Genomic DNA, 19,095 nt, shown 5'->3' on the forward strand with positions numbered 1-19,095 from the left:
ATGCACTAGTTCAGAACATAGCAGGCCCACTAAGAAGAAAAAGACCCAGAAAACATTGACTAAGATTAACTTATGGAGATCCATTGATGGTAAACATATTGGACATTCATCTTCTACCTGTGACACTCTCTTTACAAAGGAAAATACAAGAAATTGATTTATGATTTATCAGACAAGTACAAAGGCAAATGTGCCGAATGATGATATTTTATCAAAGTGCAGCTCTAGAGTACAGTAGGAGAACAAAAAGTAACAAAGAAGACTGCTTTGGTAAGAGTAAAATTGTTAAAAGATTTAAATAAATTAATTTTGTTTATGACATGACAACTTTAGTATATAGGATTAACTGTACAACTAGTTGCAACTTCTCCATGCATCTGTTTCAGTTTCAGTTCTTTTCCAAAACTGTAAGGCATTGGCCTAACAACTTGAAACTCTTATTCTTTTGGTGACTCTATTGAGTTATCTCCCTTCTAAACTTCTTTTTTAATTTTCAAATATAAAGGTTATTTGAGTGTTCAGTACCTGTATACGGTGCAATTTCGATTCAAGCAGTCAAAGTCTTACTTATCAACCTGCCCGCTTATATCAACAGACCGACGGTTTGTTGGCGAGGCTATGTTTTCCGTGATTGTGTATAAAATTTTCAGGCCATTTAATCAAACTCCGTCTTTGTTTAATCTTTTTTCTCCTAGCAACATTTATATGATTTCAAAAAAAAAAAAAAAACAAAAAAAAAAAAACTACACACTGATAACTATGGTGTTTGAATAATTATTGCAATTGACATTTTATACAGCAGTGTTTTTATAAATTATATATTTTGTCTGACATCTTATAAGTAGGAATAAGAGCTTATATGTATACGTACTCTGTTTTCCAGATATCACAAGTGAATATGTTGGCGTTCCATAACTTTTGGTTTTGTCTTTGGATACAACAGGTTAACTCTGTATTAGGAGTGACACCTTCAAACATGTACAGACACATCGACAGCAGGAAGTACACGACTTGAAATTAGTGAAACACTATTTTTTACTGTGGGTTTTCATATTCGGAAATTATTCTTTTGTTGTTTGTTTTGAAATAACAACATTAAAATATCGTTGCGACAGCTTAATAGAGTACTTAAATGAAACAATTTACGACGTCGAACTGGATACACATTTTCAGATCACATTGTTCTTGATTATAATTTCAAAGGAAATTGAGACAAGTGGTCAGTGCATTGGTTTATCGTTCGATGTGGAAAACTGCTTGACAAATGAGCATAAATTAAGAGTTCCTAGAAATAAAGTTCTTTCATTTATGAAAACTATTGATCCTGACGGGATTAATTTCGGAAAGCCCACAGAATTCAAAAGACGCAAGTACAGGAATAAAGGGCCAAATTATGTATGGCACGTAGATGGTTACGATAAACTGGAAAACCATATGGCTTTTGTATACACGGTGCTACTTGATGGCGTTACAGTAGAAAGGATACTTTGGCTAGAAGTGTCACAAAATAACAACAACCCCTGCAGTCATCGCTATGTATTATCTTGAAGCGCTGAAGACGCTTCCGTTGTTCCCCGAATTCTTCGTTGTGATAAGGGAACGGAAAAATTCAACTCTGTCTTTGCTCCAACCGTTCTCCGGTACAATGATACAGATAGTATATCGGGACTTAGAAGTTTATATACGGAAAAAGCGTTTCAAATCAACGAATAGAGGCCTGGTGGGGAACTATGAGACGCCAAGGAATTCAATGGTGGATTTCCTTTTTCAAAGATTTATAGGACAGTCAAGAGTATTATGATGAATTAAATCCTTTACATGTTTGAATGCTTGAAATTCTCTTTTTATGCACTTGATTCAGGCCGAGCTTGACAGAATAGCGGTTAATTTGGAACTTACATTCCATACGTAAACAGAGAAATTCTGATGTACCAATGGAAAACCCGATTTAATGTACTTCGTTCCGGAATTGTTTGGCGGACACAATTATGGAAAGATTGTAGATCAAAATTGATGTTGATGCTTGTTGCGAAATGTACGGGCTTACGTAGGACAACAAGCATTAAAGAATTTTCAAGATTTGGTAAAAATACTAAAGCCTGACATCCGCATTCCCATGGATGTACAAGATGCTCTAGAACTATACAGGGAACTACTGGAACTTATTGATGCAGCCATTGAATAATTTCTCTCATATGTGCTCTCTTAATAAATTCTCTTCAAGTATCAGATATTAAATATAATTCATTTTAGATCGTTTTGCGGAACAAGTTCTTGCCAAGGTTTTTTTGTAATCAAAACCCTTGAACCAACCAGTACTGGTGTCATATATGAAGAAACATGGAGATGGCTCGAGTAGGACTCGAACCCATAGTCCTTAGGTTGAGGGCAGACACATTAACCAAGAGGCCACCACTCCCCTTTCCTCTTGTTTAAAAGAAATGGATTTGTAGTACGAAACGTAATGTTGTGTAAGCTTGTTCCACTGCAAAACGGGTTTTATATGGAGTTAAATAAAGGAGTATGTAAAAATTCATATATGTAGAGCAATTTATTATATCTTACAAAACTTAAGTCATGCAATTAATTCAATTTGTTTTGAAAAAGAAACAAAACCAAATGCTATCAGATAGTATCAGATGTTAAACTTTGAATTGCTTTTGCGTAGTGGATTGGTAAATTTGCGATCTCATTTTTGAGTTATTGTGCCTTTGAACCAGAATCTTTTACTTATTTGAGGTCAATTCAAGGACATTAAAGTAATACAAAGAAGAATGAAACACAAGACTATTTGATCTGATAGCTATCTGATACAAGGGGGCTAAAACTAGTTACATGCTTGTTCCCAAATGTTGTTCTGAGATGCCCACAATGTAACTTCCAAACATGCAGATTTTACAGGATATATGTCTTATAATATTGTTATATTGTTATATTATATAATGTATATAATTGTCTATTATATGATTTAAAAATTCATACACAACATAAGAAGTAGTTATGTAAAATTAAAATTACATAAACTGCATATCTATATTCTGTTTCCCTTTTATAGGTTTTTCCATAGAACTTATTCAAACAACCCTTGAAACTTCACTGGTGGATATCAAAAACATGAATATTTGTTACTAACACAAATCATTTTATCCTTAAACTATGTCCATTTGTTTTATTTTCTTGCTTAGGTTTAAAGACTGACACATTTTAAAAAATATTGTTTTAAGGAATTAAAGAGCTCGCTTATATGAAATATATATCTGATAAACAAAAATTAAGTGGTTTTTAACGAAATATATTGACAATTATTTAAGTCAATTTAAGTAAAAAATAAAACAAGTGTTAACTTAAAATCAACTTCTTTTCGGCATACAAACTTAAATATTTTGAAATCAGTCATAAGTTTTACTTAGATTTAAACAAATTGAAAAATACTTATATCAAAGAAACAGAAATAATTATAGTTTTGAAAACACAGCCTAATACAAAACAAGAACTATTACTAAATGTGATTAATACCCCCGCAAGACTGCTTCGGAAATGATGGAGTTATTAGTAATAGAATACCTTTTAAAAGAATTGAAATTGAGTTTATGGTTGTGGGCAATTAAAGATAGTTGTGGTTCTTGTATGTTTCAGTTCCAGTCAATGTGGTTTAACATTGATGAAGTGTTATTGAATTACCCTGTAATAAGTTCAGGAATAGTTACGCTTCTTGAGCACTGCACTTCATGTCATTGCGCTTGACCATTGTATGAAGTTGCATTAAATTCTAAACATTAATTTTAAGTTATGCATCGGACAAGGAAAAATGAATAAAGGGCAATAACTCTACAAATACTGAAGATGGAGTTATGGTTATTGTATACTGCACTTCCTTTCATTGTGCTTGACCATTGTATCGAGTTGTATTGAATTCCAAAACCATAGTTTTCAAGTTATGCACTGGAGAAAAAGTAACAAAGGGCATTGTATGAAGTTGTTTTGAATTCGAACCCGTGCTTTTAAAGTTATGCTCCGGACAAGGAAAGATATTAAAGGGCAAAAAAGCTCTGTAATTTGTCAAAATGGAGTTATGATTCTTGTGTACTGCACTTCCTCTTATTGTGCTTGACGATTGTATGAAATTGTATTGAATTACAACCAGTAGTTTTTCAAGTTATGCTCCAGACAAGGAAAAGAAACAAAGGGCAATAACTATGTAATTAGTCAAGATGGAGTTATGGTTCTTGAGTACTGCACTTCCTCTCAATTCGCTTGACCATTGTTATGAGGTTATAAGGAATTCCAACCATGAGTCTTCAGGTTATGCTCCGGACAAGGAAAATGCAAAACGGACCGCTTGACCGACCGACCGACCAACCAACCAACAAATCAACCGACTGACCGACCATCGGTTGACTGCTATATATCCCCCTTTCTTCGTTTCGGGGTATAAAAAGTTTTATTTAATGTAATATAATAATATTAACCACTTTTGACGTCACTCTCAATATATATCAAACAATAATATTTCAGTTCCATTATATCACTTTTACTTATTTGCTACACCCGTTCATATCTTAGTTTATTTACTAAACTTTGTTGGGAATTCAGTCGCTACTGGTCTGCTATCGGGATCATAGTTCAGCACCTTGGTTACAATGTCTACTATTCTGCTACAAATACAGTCCATTTGTACAAGTTTTGTAATGGCATGTGGGACTTCCTTTTGACTCATAAATTCTTTAACTGTTTCAACAGCTGATCTTTCATTTTCTTCCTCTATCTTCCTCTTGTAATCCCCACATTGGACATTCACTGAATAATTCTGCAAGAGTGCCTGCCATTCCCCAAACATCAGATTTTGTTGACGCAGGTCTATTACCAAGCAAAATTTCTGGTGCTTGAAAGATAAGGGTACCTGGTTGCATACCTGGTGCATAGGTGGTAGCAGAACTATTTATTGTTAACAATTTTGAAATCCCCAAGTCACATAATTTCACTACTTCTAAAGATTCTGATACAATGATGTTCTCTAGCTTTAAATCTCGATGTAATATAATAGGAGAACTGTTGTGCAAGTAAGCAACAGCCTGGGATATCTTTTCAGCAATGTGACACTTTTTTAGAAGGGGGATTTGTTGACATCGATCACCAAACAGTAGGTCATCTCATCTAAAATTTGATCCTTTTATGTACTCAGACACAATGTGTAATGCATTATTATATACCGAATACCCCATAAACAGTATAATGTGTGGATGCCTTACTCTGCTGAGAACTTTAACTTCTCGTTCAAGAGCTTTCTGGACTAGTTTAATTCGCCTTAGTTTTTACAGTTTTTATTGCAACTGGAGTAAAAAGATAATGTGCCAAATGTACTGTTCCAAAAGAGCCTTCCCCAATTTTAGGTCCCATACATAAACTATCATAAGGAATTTCTGGCACATTTACATCTGTTGAGAAATTAAGCGCGTGTATAGGATTATACTTGGCTGTACTTGAACGTTCTTTGAAATAGTCACAGTTTGTCTGTTCACTCACATTCTCATTCATGACATGACTTTTTATTACTTCATTGTCTGTAATGGAATCATAACTAGGAGTTGATCGTTCAGTAACAGTAACAATATCAACTGTTTTGTCCTCCATTGATGGTTCAGTAACACTGTCAACTGTACTGTCCCCCATGATGGTTCAGTAACAGTGTCAACTGTACTGTCCTCCATTGATGGTTCAGTAACAGTGTCAAGTGTTTTTGTCCTCCATTGATGGTTCAGTAACAGTATCAACTGTTCTCTCCTCTACTGATGTTCAGTAACAGTAACAGTATCAACTGTACTGTCCTCCATTGATGGTTCAGTTACATAAGCAGTATCAACTGTACTGTCATCCAGGGACTGAAGTCTTACTCGGTCAGTTAAAATCTCCTGAGTTGCATGACAAGTGTTTGTTGAAAGTTTTATTTTTCTGCCAGCAAAGCTTGAGAGTCCACCCTTACAGCTTGCACATTTCATAAAGTGTATCTTCATTTGATACCCTTCACCAAGTATTCACCAGGATCAGTTACGGGGATTAAGCAAAGGTCGGATATTCAAAGTGGTTAGAACTCGGATCTGCTTGGCTCAAAATAGAGATCTTGTTGACTGTTATGCCTGTCACTTTGAAACTATTTTCCAGTGGATTATACCATCTCTTTCTCTGTCAGGAAAAATCACTTACAATTTGTGTCAAGAAAGCAGTCATCAATGGTTTGACAGATTTTTGTGAACATTCTGCTGCTTGTACGATGAGTTGCAAAGTTTAGTGTACTTTACACATATTTCACCAGTGTTTTGGTCATTTACTATCAATGATATTAAAGGAACCGGAATGCTTTATCATCTACATGCTGTTCTAACTGGCTCTCTACCGTCAATCTCCTGTATTTTTTTAGATGTTCTCAAATATAAAAAGTACTGAGAGGAAAACACGCGATAGACTTCAAGTATGTTTACAAATTACATTCTTCCCCATTTGGCAATGACAAATTTTGAGAATTACTTCTCCGTTATATGTAGACAGGTTCACTTACCATATCTGATATCTTTCCCATATCATTTTTTCCATGCTGGAAAGAAAATTGCTAGTTGCATAATTTATAACTGTCTGAACAGTTTGCTCTTCTTCTTTTTTAAATTCGTATATTCTTGTACCGCCTCCTCTCCGTGCGGTAACTTGTCTTAACTTCCCACGAGTTTCATGAAGCCATCCAAGGTGCAACTTATATATGGCATGTCTACCAGTACCTCGCTGTTTCTGAAAGAAGAAATAATAAGCTATCTAGGATAATTTATTGAAAATACACCAAGGGATATAGTTTTATATAGAAATTTTATGAATCTTTCAACCATCATAACTGAATCTCATAGAAAACTTAAATGTATACGTCATTTAATAAAGCGCCCAAAAATATGTGTCACTCACATGAAAACTTGCTGTTTATTTCTTTCAAAAAAGTACATTATTTTACGTAATGGTCGTATTCATTGAGTCGTTAAATTAATCTAGGTTTTGACAAAATCAAAACAGTTACCAGACTAAAATCTTAACCAAGTGATCTAGTATTTACCACTCATTTAATGTCCAATATTGAGAATACCTTATGAACACTTTGAACATGTTTCATGAAAATCACAAAAGAAATGATACCCTGTGTTAAAATACAGTCGCGAGCAACCTGTGATCATGATGACTGTGTTACCTGATTATTGCAAATTAAGCAATTGTATTGTTCTGTTAATTTTTCAGCTACTTTGTAGCATGTTACAGTTATTGTGTAGCAGGAGACACAGACATCAAACAGACGGATGGACAGACACAGACACCTGCATGCTCTTAATTTGATTTGACTTTTTGATTGCACTCGACCAGCTTTCAAATAAAACATTTATAGAGATAAACATTCTGTCAATGTATCACAAAGACCAGAACGTATTTTGACTTTTGAATTATGTCTTATGTATTTTGACTTTTGTATTATGTCTTATGTATTTTGACTTTTGTATTATGTCTTATGTATTTTAACTTTTGTATTATGTCTTATGTATTTTGACTTTTGTATTATGTCTTATGTATTTTGACTTTTGTATTATGTCTTATGTATTTTGACTTTTGTATTTTGTATCATGGCATATGTAATACGGCTTATGTATTGTGTATTACGGGTTAAGAAGTATGCATTATTTAATTTATACAGACATGTAAGAAGTAAGAAGTCTCGCAGGTTGCTCATCTATTACCCTATCTCCTTGGTGATAATTTTACTTGCGAATACTAAATTTGACTGTTATTTGCATGTCGGTTCTGTGCCAAAATAATCATAAATGTTCAAACTGTTTTCTACAACTGAATCTTAGTGCTTCGAATTATTTTGTTAATAGAATAAAAGAAGATTTTGCATGTAGGTTATTTAAAGTGTTTATTTTTATATTATGTAGTCAAACATTGCACAAATGCTTTAGAAGAATGAAAAGTCAAACATTTGTTATTTGTCATTTTCAAGAAATCTTTATCGAGTTGGTAGAACCATTGCATGTATCAGATCATTCTTTAAGTGATTTTACATTTCCACCTATTGATCATGTTTATAAAAAAACCAAAGAATTGGCTTCAAAATGTCATATTTTAAATTATAAAAAAAATCCTTGTTTTCACCATAGATTCCTCAATATCAGATTAATAATTATCATTTTTTGTACTCTTTGTATTTTCACATATTAATATACATTTATAGTAAAGTTTCATTACATAAAACATTCAATTTTGAGAGGAAAAAAGTAATATTTTGAATGATTACATACTACAAGCTGTCTTATTTTTCATATTAATTACATATCATTGCATGTATATATAATTTCAACAAAATATGATAAACAAAATCAACAAGTTAAGGCAGCGTTCAATGAACGCAAAAAAAGACAATAGTGTGAAACTTCTTATTTATTTATATTTGAATAAGTTATGCTGAATTAATGCAATTGAATCAACCATTTCACTTAACTTGATTTTTATATTAATTAGGATTATATGGCACGTAATCTGACAAAAGAACAAAGTTGTACATGCACAAAGTGTCATAGTAGATGACTTTAAGCATTAAAGATGCATGCCTCCAGATGAGTCAAAATATTTAAAAAAAAAAAATCTCAAACTTAATATAAATATGCTAAGATTTTAAGAAAAGTAAAGAGATTCAAGAATTAAGTTATAATTTACATGTTGGGATAAATCACTGGTTTTGCAGTATGTATCACCATAATTCTCCTAACGCGTAACGAAAGGGCTATATTTGCCAATTTAACCACCTTTGCTAATTTACGTGGATTGTAAGTAGATTATAACTTTGTTCATAACAATATTTTCCTTTTCATATTATTCATGAGAATTTTCATGAATGTTTGAAGTATGCTGCTTTAAAAGGTAAAGAGTTATTCAAATCCTTAATTATTATATATTAAATCATGACTCAGATATAGATGTATATATATAAAGACTGTTTGTTTTTAAACTAAAATGATTATTTTTGTTGCAAGTTTAAGGCATGGGACATGTTCTTCACACTTCTTTAGGAGGACCCAGCAACTACCAAAGCAAAATTTATTTGGTAAAACATCATTATTCAGTATCTAGGGAGTTGTACTTATAAATCATAAACCTGTTTCTTGAAAAAATACTTGTATTTTCCATTGTAAACAGAGTAACGTAACAGACTGAATGTCTCATTTTTACCTTTTTTGGATTTTCCATCATAAGCTGTTTCTTCTTCTTTTTTTTTGCCCTGCTATATTTTTAACTAGCTCCTTAATTCGTTTTCTTCTCACATTTTCCTGTAGGAGAAATAATGTATATTTCATACAGAATATTGTAAGAATCAAGTTTCACAAATGTATCAAAATGTGTCTGTCTTGCAAGAATCTTGTTACTTAATCTAACAAATAATATTCATTCATAAATCAGATGACCAATAATGGAATAAGACCTAGAAAACCAATCAAAACAATTTTCCTGGCAAATCTTCATAAAATTTGCGGTGAAAACGTAAATTAAGTTAAGATTTAGGGCACTGTAAACTACTTTTTCTCACGAAATGAAATGGTCCATATTAGGACTCGTCCGAGAAATATTTGGGACAAACATCCTGACCATGTTCAACAGAGGCAAAGGAGTGACCATTAGTGTATTAATGTGGATGGACATACATAAAACCTTACTAAGCCACTGTTTGACTGATGTGTTCTAAAAAAAAGAACCTGATATTGAGACAACTTTGCAATTAGAATCGAGGTGAAAAGTAAAACTATAAAAGAGCAAGATGGTTCTAAAATGTACATGTACGTCAGTGTTGGTATACTTTTCTGGCCCTTCGTGATCATTGATGCCAGCAGTATTAAGTGTGGATAATTGAGTACCGCTCAAGACGGTGCAAGGGGGCGTGAGGGATGTTGCACTTATTCATTATCCCTCATGTACAGACTCAATCAAACTGAGTCTGCAATTTTCGCATAATTTTGTTGTGATTATGCTCCAGGGGGATCACTTTGTTTCCATTTTTTTTCTTTTCAGTGATACACATGCCAGTGAAGAGCTTGGAAGTTGAATTTCTTTTATTAACAAAACAATATTTTGAAATTTGGAATAATTTTTATATATCTTAATAATTACATTTTCACACATAAATCATGCTTTTGTTGTTTGCTACAAAATTCAAATTCTCCGTAAGTGAGATACCAGGTGATAATAGCCGATTCACTGAGTGTTTAGTGAGATATATCACAGATGGCGTGAAAATGCAAGGGTTTCCAATAACTTATTCTCCCAAACCTTTCCTTTTTGTAAATATTTACAAAGGTACTTTATGTTTATCTTTCCATAAATCTACTTCAAATGTAATGTTTCTCAAAATCAAAACTGACATTCCTCGCTTGTGTTATCCAGTTCAGTTCTAGAGAACAATAATCCTGCTGGTCAGTTTTTTTTAATTAATTTTGTTATTGTAACTGCTTTAAAAACACTTATTAAAGGCAGTTTTAAATTAAAGTGTAGCATTCTTTTAAGTACTCCATTATAACATTTATACATGTTTCATATAAGTTGTGTTATCAATTGTTATTAGCCTATGACACAGAAAGTGTTACTTCGATATGATTTTGAAATAGATATTGTTATTTTATTCTTGATAAATTATCATTAATAATTCCTTGAATCATTTAGTGGTCTCCTGAACAAACTTGTTACACCTGAATAGATTATTCCAAGTGTTGTGACTTATCAGTTCATACAGGGTCAACATTGCATCATTTTATATCTCACCTTACAGTTAATTAGCCAGCAACTTGAAAGATGTGGATAAAAGTGATTTATATTTTCCCTGTTGTTCGCATAGTTTCTATACAGACCATAATATACAAACTGAATTAAAGATAAAACTCTAGAAATTTAAATGATGAATTTATAGATATTTTTGAAATTTTATGTGCTGTAAAAAATTCATTAAGTGAAATATGAATAGACCTATAAATATTCTTTCATGTTATTGCTGTTTCTCAAAATACACATCACCTTACCACACATTACGTGTTATATATGCTAACTGGCTTTAATGACGCTGTATCTGCCAAGTGGTACCAGTCCTTTATTAAGCAGCCGTCAAGTGTATCATAATCCATGCTTTTTTTAGGGAAATGAACCTTATTCCGCTTTTACACTCATGAATGAAGTTTATCTATCTTTGAAATTTGATTCTCACGACAGGCATTATCCCTGCTAACATAAAAAAACAGGTGGCCATAGTAAATCATGATGTTTGCAAACCTCAAAGCAGTAAAATCACTTATTAATTAATCTTGGATATTTTTATTTATTTCCTTACTATTTCAACACAAAGAAAGTCAAAATATATTATTCAAGTGATTACACAGGTTAATGAACATATATGGTGAGATAACACTGTGAGGAGTGCTTTGCACTAACAGCAGGAATATTTACCTGTTAAATTGTCTAAATTTTGTACTCTTGATGAAATCTTTGTAGTTTTAGCTGATGCATGAATCGGAGCAAGTATGTGCTATAAATAAATAGCATAAATAGTGTTCGCTATAAACAAACAATAATACATTGAGAAATAAGCTTGTATAAGGGAGCCTAACTGTTTAAATTTCAACACTTACCAAATTGTCTTCTGTTTCACTATCAGATTTACCTCCGTCAGCCATAATGGGCGCATGTGATGAAACTTGCCTTTTTGCCGCCTTTTTTGTCAAGTCATAATACATAAGACAAAAGTCATAATACATAAGTCATTAGTCATAAGACAAAAGTCCTAAGACAAAATGGCACTTATGGGCTTCCGTACCTCATAATATTTTAATTTTAAATAAATTTCCAAAAATTTCATGATCTGGAGGCGTGCTGCTTTAACCATAAATACACCTGGTACATTTGTCATAGATTATCTATCAATACCTGTAGTAGCCATCTTTCATTTCCAATGCTATAAATAGAGAAAAAGAATACGTACACGTTTGCCTTAAATTAATGATGTCCAATATATTGAATTTTACAACAATGCATATACTATGATGTGTGTTTCGGCATAAATATTATATAGAAATAATTCGGAAAAAAATATCATACGGTATATTACCTTTTAAACTCTTACAACTCTTGCCGATTAAAACACGCTTATTCCCTTCATCGTTTTTTTTTCAGTGCATGCCGCTTTAATTAATGATCATGTATTAATTAGGAATTAAGTTGAATATATTAACGTCCAGTTTATGCACAATATCATTATGAATAAGGGATAAAAACGTACAAATACATTCATTTAATATTATTTTTACAGGTGTATACACTGTTCAGGTGAAGCGGGGTCATCCGCAGGTAAACACTGTTGACCTTTTTACCGTCACTATATTTATTTCTGACACGAGAGGACCAGAGTTATTATTTTACTTTTGAAGCCGAAATTTAAATCAATATGAATGAAACGAGAAAAATCTAGATAAATGTCACTAACTAACATTGTACAAACATTTTACCTGTCCTATTTCAATATAAAAAGGCATTGGTAAATAGTTTTATCATAACATCTTGTTCGAGATTTGATTGGATTTTATATTTGCATGATAAAGTGTTTGAAACTATTTCTTTTCCCATTGGTAAGCATTTATATAAAATTGAATAAGCCAAGAAAAAAGCAGCCACTAGACCAATTAAATATAATGGACACTAACCAATTTAGTGTTTAAACATATCTGTAATATTTCAAAATAAGTATACTATTAATATGCTAATGCTACGCATTGGCACATTCGCAATTTCTTGACTCTTGATAACTGTCGAAGTATTTCAAATATGTCTTATGAAAATTGCAGAATAATGTTGATTTAAAAAAGTATGTTTAATATATAATCTGTCTTTCACATCTAGGACTTAATTAATTCTGGTCTATGAAAACTAAAAAAAATATATTAAAACTAAACAAGTCAATCGTAGCCCGAAATAGCATGTGTTAGCCAGATAGATTTATATATTTTTTAATTTGTAAGTCACCGTCAAATTATCCAAGTTACAATTGTTATTGATTCTTGCAAGTACTACTTCTTCAACATGTCCACCCAGAGTTTCTGCAGAATACACGTACAGAAACAATAAATTTTAAGTTCGTCAGAAAACGATACTAAAATGCACTGCTAGAATAAATACACTTAAAATGTTTACAGTCACAGCTGGGATGTCTTGAAATGGGAACACTTCGTGATATTTAAGAGAAAAAAATGGCAAAAAAAGTCCATACAGTGATAATATGATAATACGGGAATCCAAATAAGCATTTGATATCATCAATATTTCATTATAGTATACAATTAAAAGCATTATTTACATTGAGAATTCCATTATTTTCATTTTTGTAAGAACAAGGTAAATCAGCTTTAAAAATCCAATTTTATTAAAAAAAAAATACACATCTTTAAAATTACTTAATAAAATTGTATTCTGTATTCTGCTAAAACCAGTGCTGGGGGGGGGGGGGGGGGAGGGGAGTGGGTCGTTAGAGATATTCAACTATATGTCATATCGGTTTTGGTTGGTGTGTATTTTTTTGTTTATTTTGTTTAATATTATTATTATTATTATTATTATTATTATTATTATTATTATTATCAAATTCTACTCGCTTTAACTCTTTCGCTCTATCGCCTCTTAAATGACTGCGTAATCCGTACATTTCAATATAATTTTAAAAGTTCAATATTAGGCAATATCATATTACATGTATACTCCTAGGGTACGTCACCGTCTTATTATTAAAACTTTAGAACACGTTTTAAAAACAAAAGTTTCTTAATTAATACAGCTAATGAAGCGTATGTAAATCTATTGTTGTTGAAATGTGTCGTTTACTATTTCAATAACTTCAAACATTCCCTTCGTTATTCACAATTCCTTCACTGACGAACGAACACTATTTTGTATTCATGTTTTGGATTTCCACGACAACTCGTATTTAGGTTGCTTATTGTGTATTTATTCAGGCGTCGAAGTGATTTTAAAATGACTTACAAATAAATATTAAATGAATGCTATATATTTAGTGGAATAAGATAAAATGATGTGTCTCGTAATAAAGAGATAATTAGATAATTAAAAGCAAGCAATATGATTGTTTTATTGTTTGTAATATTATGTTGTCTTCAACTCTCAGGTAATACATATTTTATTGTATTATAGAGTTAATAAAAAGAGTTAAAAGTGGAAACTAATTGGTTATTTGATTAAATATCCCATTGCTATAATTATATTGTATAACTTGTTTATTGTTTTTATGTGTTTTTTTCTATATTGTAAAATGTGTGACCTAAAATGATATTTTAACATATTTGTTAAAACGGTGTACCTATGTGTGCATGCACACGTTATGAAATTAACTCTGTTTTGTTCTGTTTATATACATATGAAATTATGAAGTATTATTTTGTCTGAAATGAAATATCGGACCGATAAGCTGTGATAATATATTACAAGAGATAATGATTGCTTATCACTGCACAAACTCTAAAAACAAAACACAATTTAATGACTAATTTGTTACTATAAAAACATCTAAATATAAGCCAATCTTAGTCTCTCATACAATTAACAAAAAATACTTAGTAACGATATTATTTTATTTCATTTTCAATTACATTATATCTCTAATGTACATAAAGATATCTGTTCAGTTTCCAGATAGACAGCTAACTAATAAAGTGTCGGTTGTTCTACTCAGAAACCCTGTCGTGTCTGAAATAATTCTTAGAAGGGTGTCGTCAGATGCATTCCTCTTCAAAAACTCATTTACCTGACCCCTTTAACGCTCTGTTTAGGAAACATATCTTAAAAGGACGCTTTTCATTTGTCATACGGCTAAGTCGTTTTTCTGTATTTTCTTTCTTTTAATTTTGTTTTAGCTGGTCAGTGTACCTTTCCCTCCGGATTCAGCAGCAGTGTATGGACGAGTACCGAATTTGGTGACATCACTTTTGGAGTAAGAACCTTACTGATGCCTTACTAAGAAAAAGCAATCTGACCGATTTTTGCAATTTATTTCTAAAAAATTTATGTATACATTTCTTTAGAAAATATAATCATATTGTGTTAATTTGTTTTGGAAATAATTTTTGTATGGCACTATTTCATGTACATTGTATAATACTTATGCGATCTTACTTTTAGGTTTCATCATTTCAATTATTTCATATCCCGCCCTTTATGTCCTCTCCCCATTTTAGTTCGTTGCCTTCTGGGTGCCATGCTAATGTGACTAGATTGTGCCGGGGCTGCGTTCTTGTGAACGTGGCCTTGCCATGTTGATCTTTATTCTCAATTGTTTTTGTACTTACAGACAAACGTGGCTGAGTTCTCAGAAGACGGTAAATCAGCCAATTGGACATGCGAGGTGTCGTCTGGCAGTAAATATGTTCTCCGGTAAGTAACCGTAAATCTTTATGCTGTTTCTGATTAAGTAACAACATAGAAAATGAGGTCATTAATTGTGGCAAGGTTTGCAAATTACTTGTACTTGTCTATGCCCTGACTTGTCCAAAGTTCGTGCAGGATGACCGGACTAAGCATGGCAGTATCCGGCTTTTGGATATGTTGTCTGCTTTTTTAAATAGGTCTTTTAATTAAAGGTTGCGTAAGTGATATGATGACGTCTGCTTTCCATTTCAAAGTCCCATTTATATACATGTAGTTCTACTCACTGTTTTCTAGATTAAAGGATGCTCATATTTTACTTGAGAACCACACGTACGCCCCTTTTTCATAGGATGGCACAAACGTGTCACATTGAAGTATGAGCATATCTGCGGATGTTTATCAATTTCATTTTATTTTATCATTTTTCATTTTTTTTAAAAATGCTTAAGTCGGTCCAAAGGGGCGTAGACCATAACCTTCACTTATCACAAGCCTTCACTTATCACCAAGTCCATGAAGAAGCATCAAACGAGCCTGTAAAATTTACATTTGTTTTGGTTTTTGGCGTTGTTTAATGTTGCCATTGTTTAAAAAATATTTTAACATTTAATTATATAAATTAAAATCCGAATACTTATATATTGATATTGATTTTCATATAATACAAATGGGACTTATATTCATATAATACAATACATGTACTTTAATGTTGATGATTAAAAAGTATTTTGGTCGGCGCTAGGTGTCGTAAGAGATATTGCATTTTCCATCTCTCATAATGAAGGCGAAACCAAACCAGCTCCTATTTCGCATATTTTATTTCCTGATTTAATTATTTTTACAATGTAACAAGTTATTTCTATAATTATGCACATGTTTTAATATTTCAGGTCATTGAACACAGATCTTTCAAATTCACTGCAAACAAACATCTATTTTTACTACTGTTTTGAATTTCATCAGCAAGGGTCAGATTCCTACATTTATTACCACCCTACAGGTATTTCTTTGAATTGAGTTTGCACTTTTATAAATAATGTTGAAATATTGATCAGGTGATATAATCTCGATTCTTATCTGAACTATATTTTGTTCCTAAACAGTATTATGTTAACCGTTTTGATTGTTCTACGCTTTGATATGTATATCTATACTAGAGAACTGGCCATTTTATAAAAAGTTATCGTCTGCTCAATGACTTTTTAATCATAACCAGTTGTCAAAAATACTGGTTTTTGGCTTCATCCGACTGTATACATGTATCTTAACCATAACAGAAAGGAGACAAAACGACTGGGAAATGTGTTTCATTTATGTATTTTTATACTCACCACTGGGAAATGGTTCACATGAGCGAGCAAACACTACAAAGTAATTTTTATTTTAGCATTGTCGGGTGTTAAGAGAAGACTGATGTTGGCTAGTGATACAACAACGGTTGATGCAGCGTGTTCTGAAGCAGTGGATACTGCTGAATATCACGTGATGGTTAGAAAGGGTAATATTTACATTATACTTTACTAACTGAACACCAAATGTGTTCTTTCACAAGTATTCTCTATTCAACTTTAACAAAATTAGATTTAAAAGGGATGATTTGGTAATAGAATATATATTTTAAGAAAGATTTTCTTCTTTTCAACTGATCAAGACAAAGAAAACATTATTGTAATAAGAAATAGAAATGATCACAGATGTTTTCCATGGGGCACTGGACAAAAATAATATCGTATTTTTTATGAACAAATATGTATTTTTCCCCAAAATTGTTTGAACCAGCAATGATACTTTTTGTTTCAGATTCCGCCAGCACTGTAAAATATTACTGTGCAAGCCCGTTGCTTGGTGACTTTTTATACTCATGTCCATCTAGTTCGGAAAATGGTACCTTAAATGTGTGTGACACATTTTCTCAACAGACGCTAGCTTTCAACCATTCACAATGCTCGCCATCTTCTCCAGTTCTATTTTCTAGTAAGTTGTCTTGATTAAAAGTGTATAACTTTTCTTTATCAAAAATTTTGTATTTATTTTCATATATGAAGATTTCATGTATCTCATTTTGGGCGTTATATATGTAAAACAAAAAGCCTATACTTAAGCAAGTTTTTCATTTCTCAATTCAAATATATTGAATTAATTAACGAGTTATTAACTTTTCGCTTATATTAACATTGTAAAAATGCATTTGAAGTAAATATATACAAAAATGTATACACAATTACAAATGTAAATTGAATTTTCACTTTAACAACTGTGACATTCGACTATCGTATTGGTAAAAACTTCAAAAATGGTTTTATTTCTTTATATGAATGATCCTTTGTAGTATTTTATTCATTATTTTTACATATTCTAGACATATTTGAATGAAATAGATACAAGTACTATACGATATGTTGCTGCTTTGTTTACATATTGTACTGATTTTTTTTATTTGGTAGTTTTTAAATAAAAATTTGAATTGCGATAAAGGATGTTTTGTATCGAAGTTTCTTCATACAAATTGTATCATTAATTGTATTTTTCAATGGGGCCAGAAAGAATGTAAAATGTTGGGAAGAAAAAACTGTGGCAATTATTCCAAATAAGGTTTGTTAAGATTTTAGGGTCATATCCTAATTGATGTTACATGTATTTTGTTCAATATCCCGGTAGTCGATCTTCTACCGATAACTTTAAAACTCTTTAAAATTCAATAATATCTGAAACAGTGCTTAATCATAGTTTTCGATGCCAAAGACAATGTATAGACATTTTTGTTTCAATTTAATGTTAAGTAATTATTAAGTCATATACTACATGTATAGCATTATTTTTTCAGCGGGAGGAGTTTTAAACTGTGTAGCGAAGACTTCAGCAACAGTCTCGTCGGCTACAGTTTATTATCAAACCTTGTATAACACAGATGCCAGTGTTAATGATCTAACTACATTTCAATTCGTATGTCTGGTAAGTTATCTACAATCTTTGGCACAACTGGTTACATCAGCCGATCCTTTTCTTTAATCTTTAAGCACTCTGCAGTCTATAGAGCATGTTTCTGCCGGCTTTGAAGAGATGCAACCATTTATGGTCGTAACATTTTGTGCCATGCGTGGGTACTAAAAAGTGAAACTAAATATACATATGTATTCTTCGAGCAATTATGTTCGATTTGTTAAAAAAAATTTGAAAACCTTGACAGTTTCATTTAAATTGATACATGATTATCATGTATTGAGTTTTTTATTATTTTTTATTTCGTTTTTTATTTTTGCGTTTATGTATACATACCATAGTTTTCTATAATTTGGAGTAATGTTTTCACATTTTTCAATATATTACCAATTTCTATATGTTTCTTACTGGAATGAAATCTTCCGCATTTATGTGGGTATGGTTGTGTCTATTACGTTTACATAAATCGTATAAAAGTATTCTATTGGTTGTTACAGGCAGTGACAGAGGAATCCGACGGACAGGTGTTGTTCTCCTACAGCCACACCTCATGTATCGCAGGACAAACCTCTTCTACCACAGATACCAATGTGGCGGTATTCGAACCTCTTACATCAACTAGTAAGACCTAATACTTGTTTACCATTATAATTTTTATTTGTTTTTATTAGA

At 31.8% G+C, this 19,095-nt stretch overlaps 1 protein-coding gene and 1 long non-coding RNA gene across 2 annotated transcripts; one reads left to right on the top strand and one right to left on the bottom strand.

Moving 5' to 3' along the window:
* Positions 1-6,609: 6,609 nt before the first annotated feature.
* LOC132743660 (uncharacterized) lies at positions 6,610-11,880 on the bottom strand. The gene is made up of 3 exons (XR_009627598.1): positions 11,688-11,880; positions 9,250-9,347; positions 6,610-6,777 (listed from the first exon to the last, which is right to left on the bottom strand). It is a non-coding gene; the product is annotated as an uncharacterized LOC132743660 (long non-coding RNA).
* Positions 11,881-13,961: 2,081 nt separating this feature from the next.
* On the top strand, positions 13,962-19,055 carry LOC132743662 (uncharacterized). The gene is made up of 8 exons (XM_060732213.1): positions 13,962-14,227; positions 14,973-15,049; positions 15,407-15,489; positions 16,374-16,483; positions 16,871-16,981; positions 17,284-17,457; positions 18,308-18,435; positions 18,921-19,055. The coding sequence occupies exons 1-8, from the start codon at positions 14,182-14,184 to the stop codon at positions 19,053-19,055; spliced, it is 864 nt and encodes a 287-aa protein (XP_060588196.1). The 5' UTR covers positions 13,962-14,181.
* The last annotated feature ends 40 nt before the right edge of the window (positions 19,056-19,095 follow it).

Source organism: Ruditapes philippinarum, unplaced genomic scaffold (genome assembly GCF_026571515.1).
Source record: "Ruditapes philippinarum isolate M1 unplaced genomic scaffold, ASM2657151v2 ctg9643_1_1_1_1, whole genome shotgun sequence".
NCBI lineage: Eukaryota > Metazoa > Mollusca > Bivalvia > Venerida > Veneridae > Ruditapes > Ruditapes philippinarum.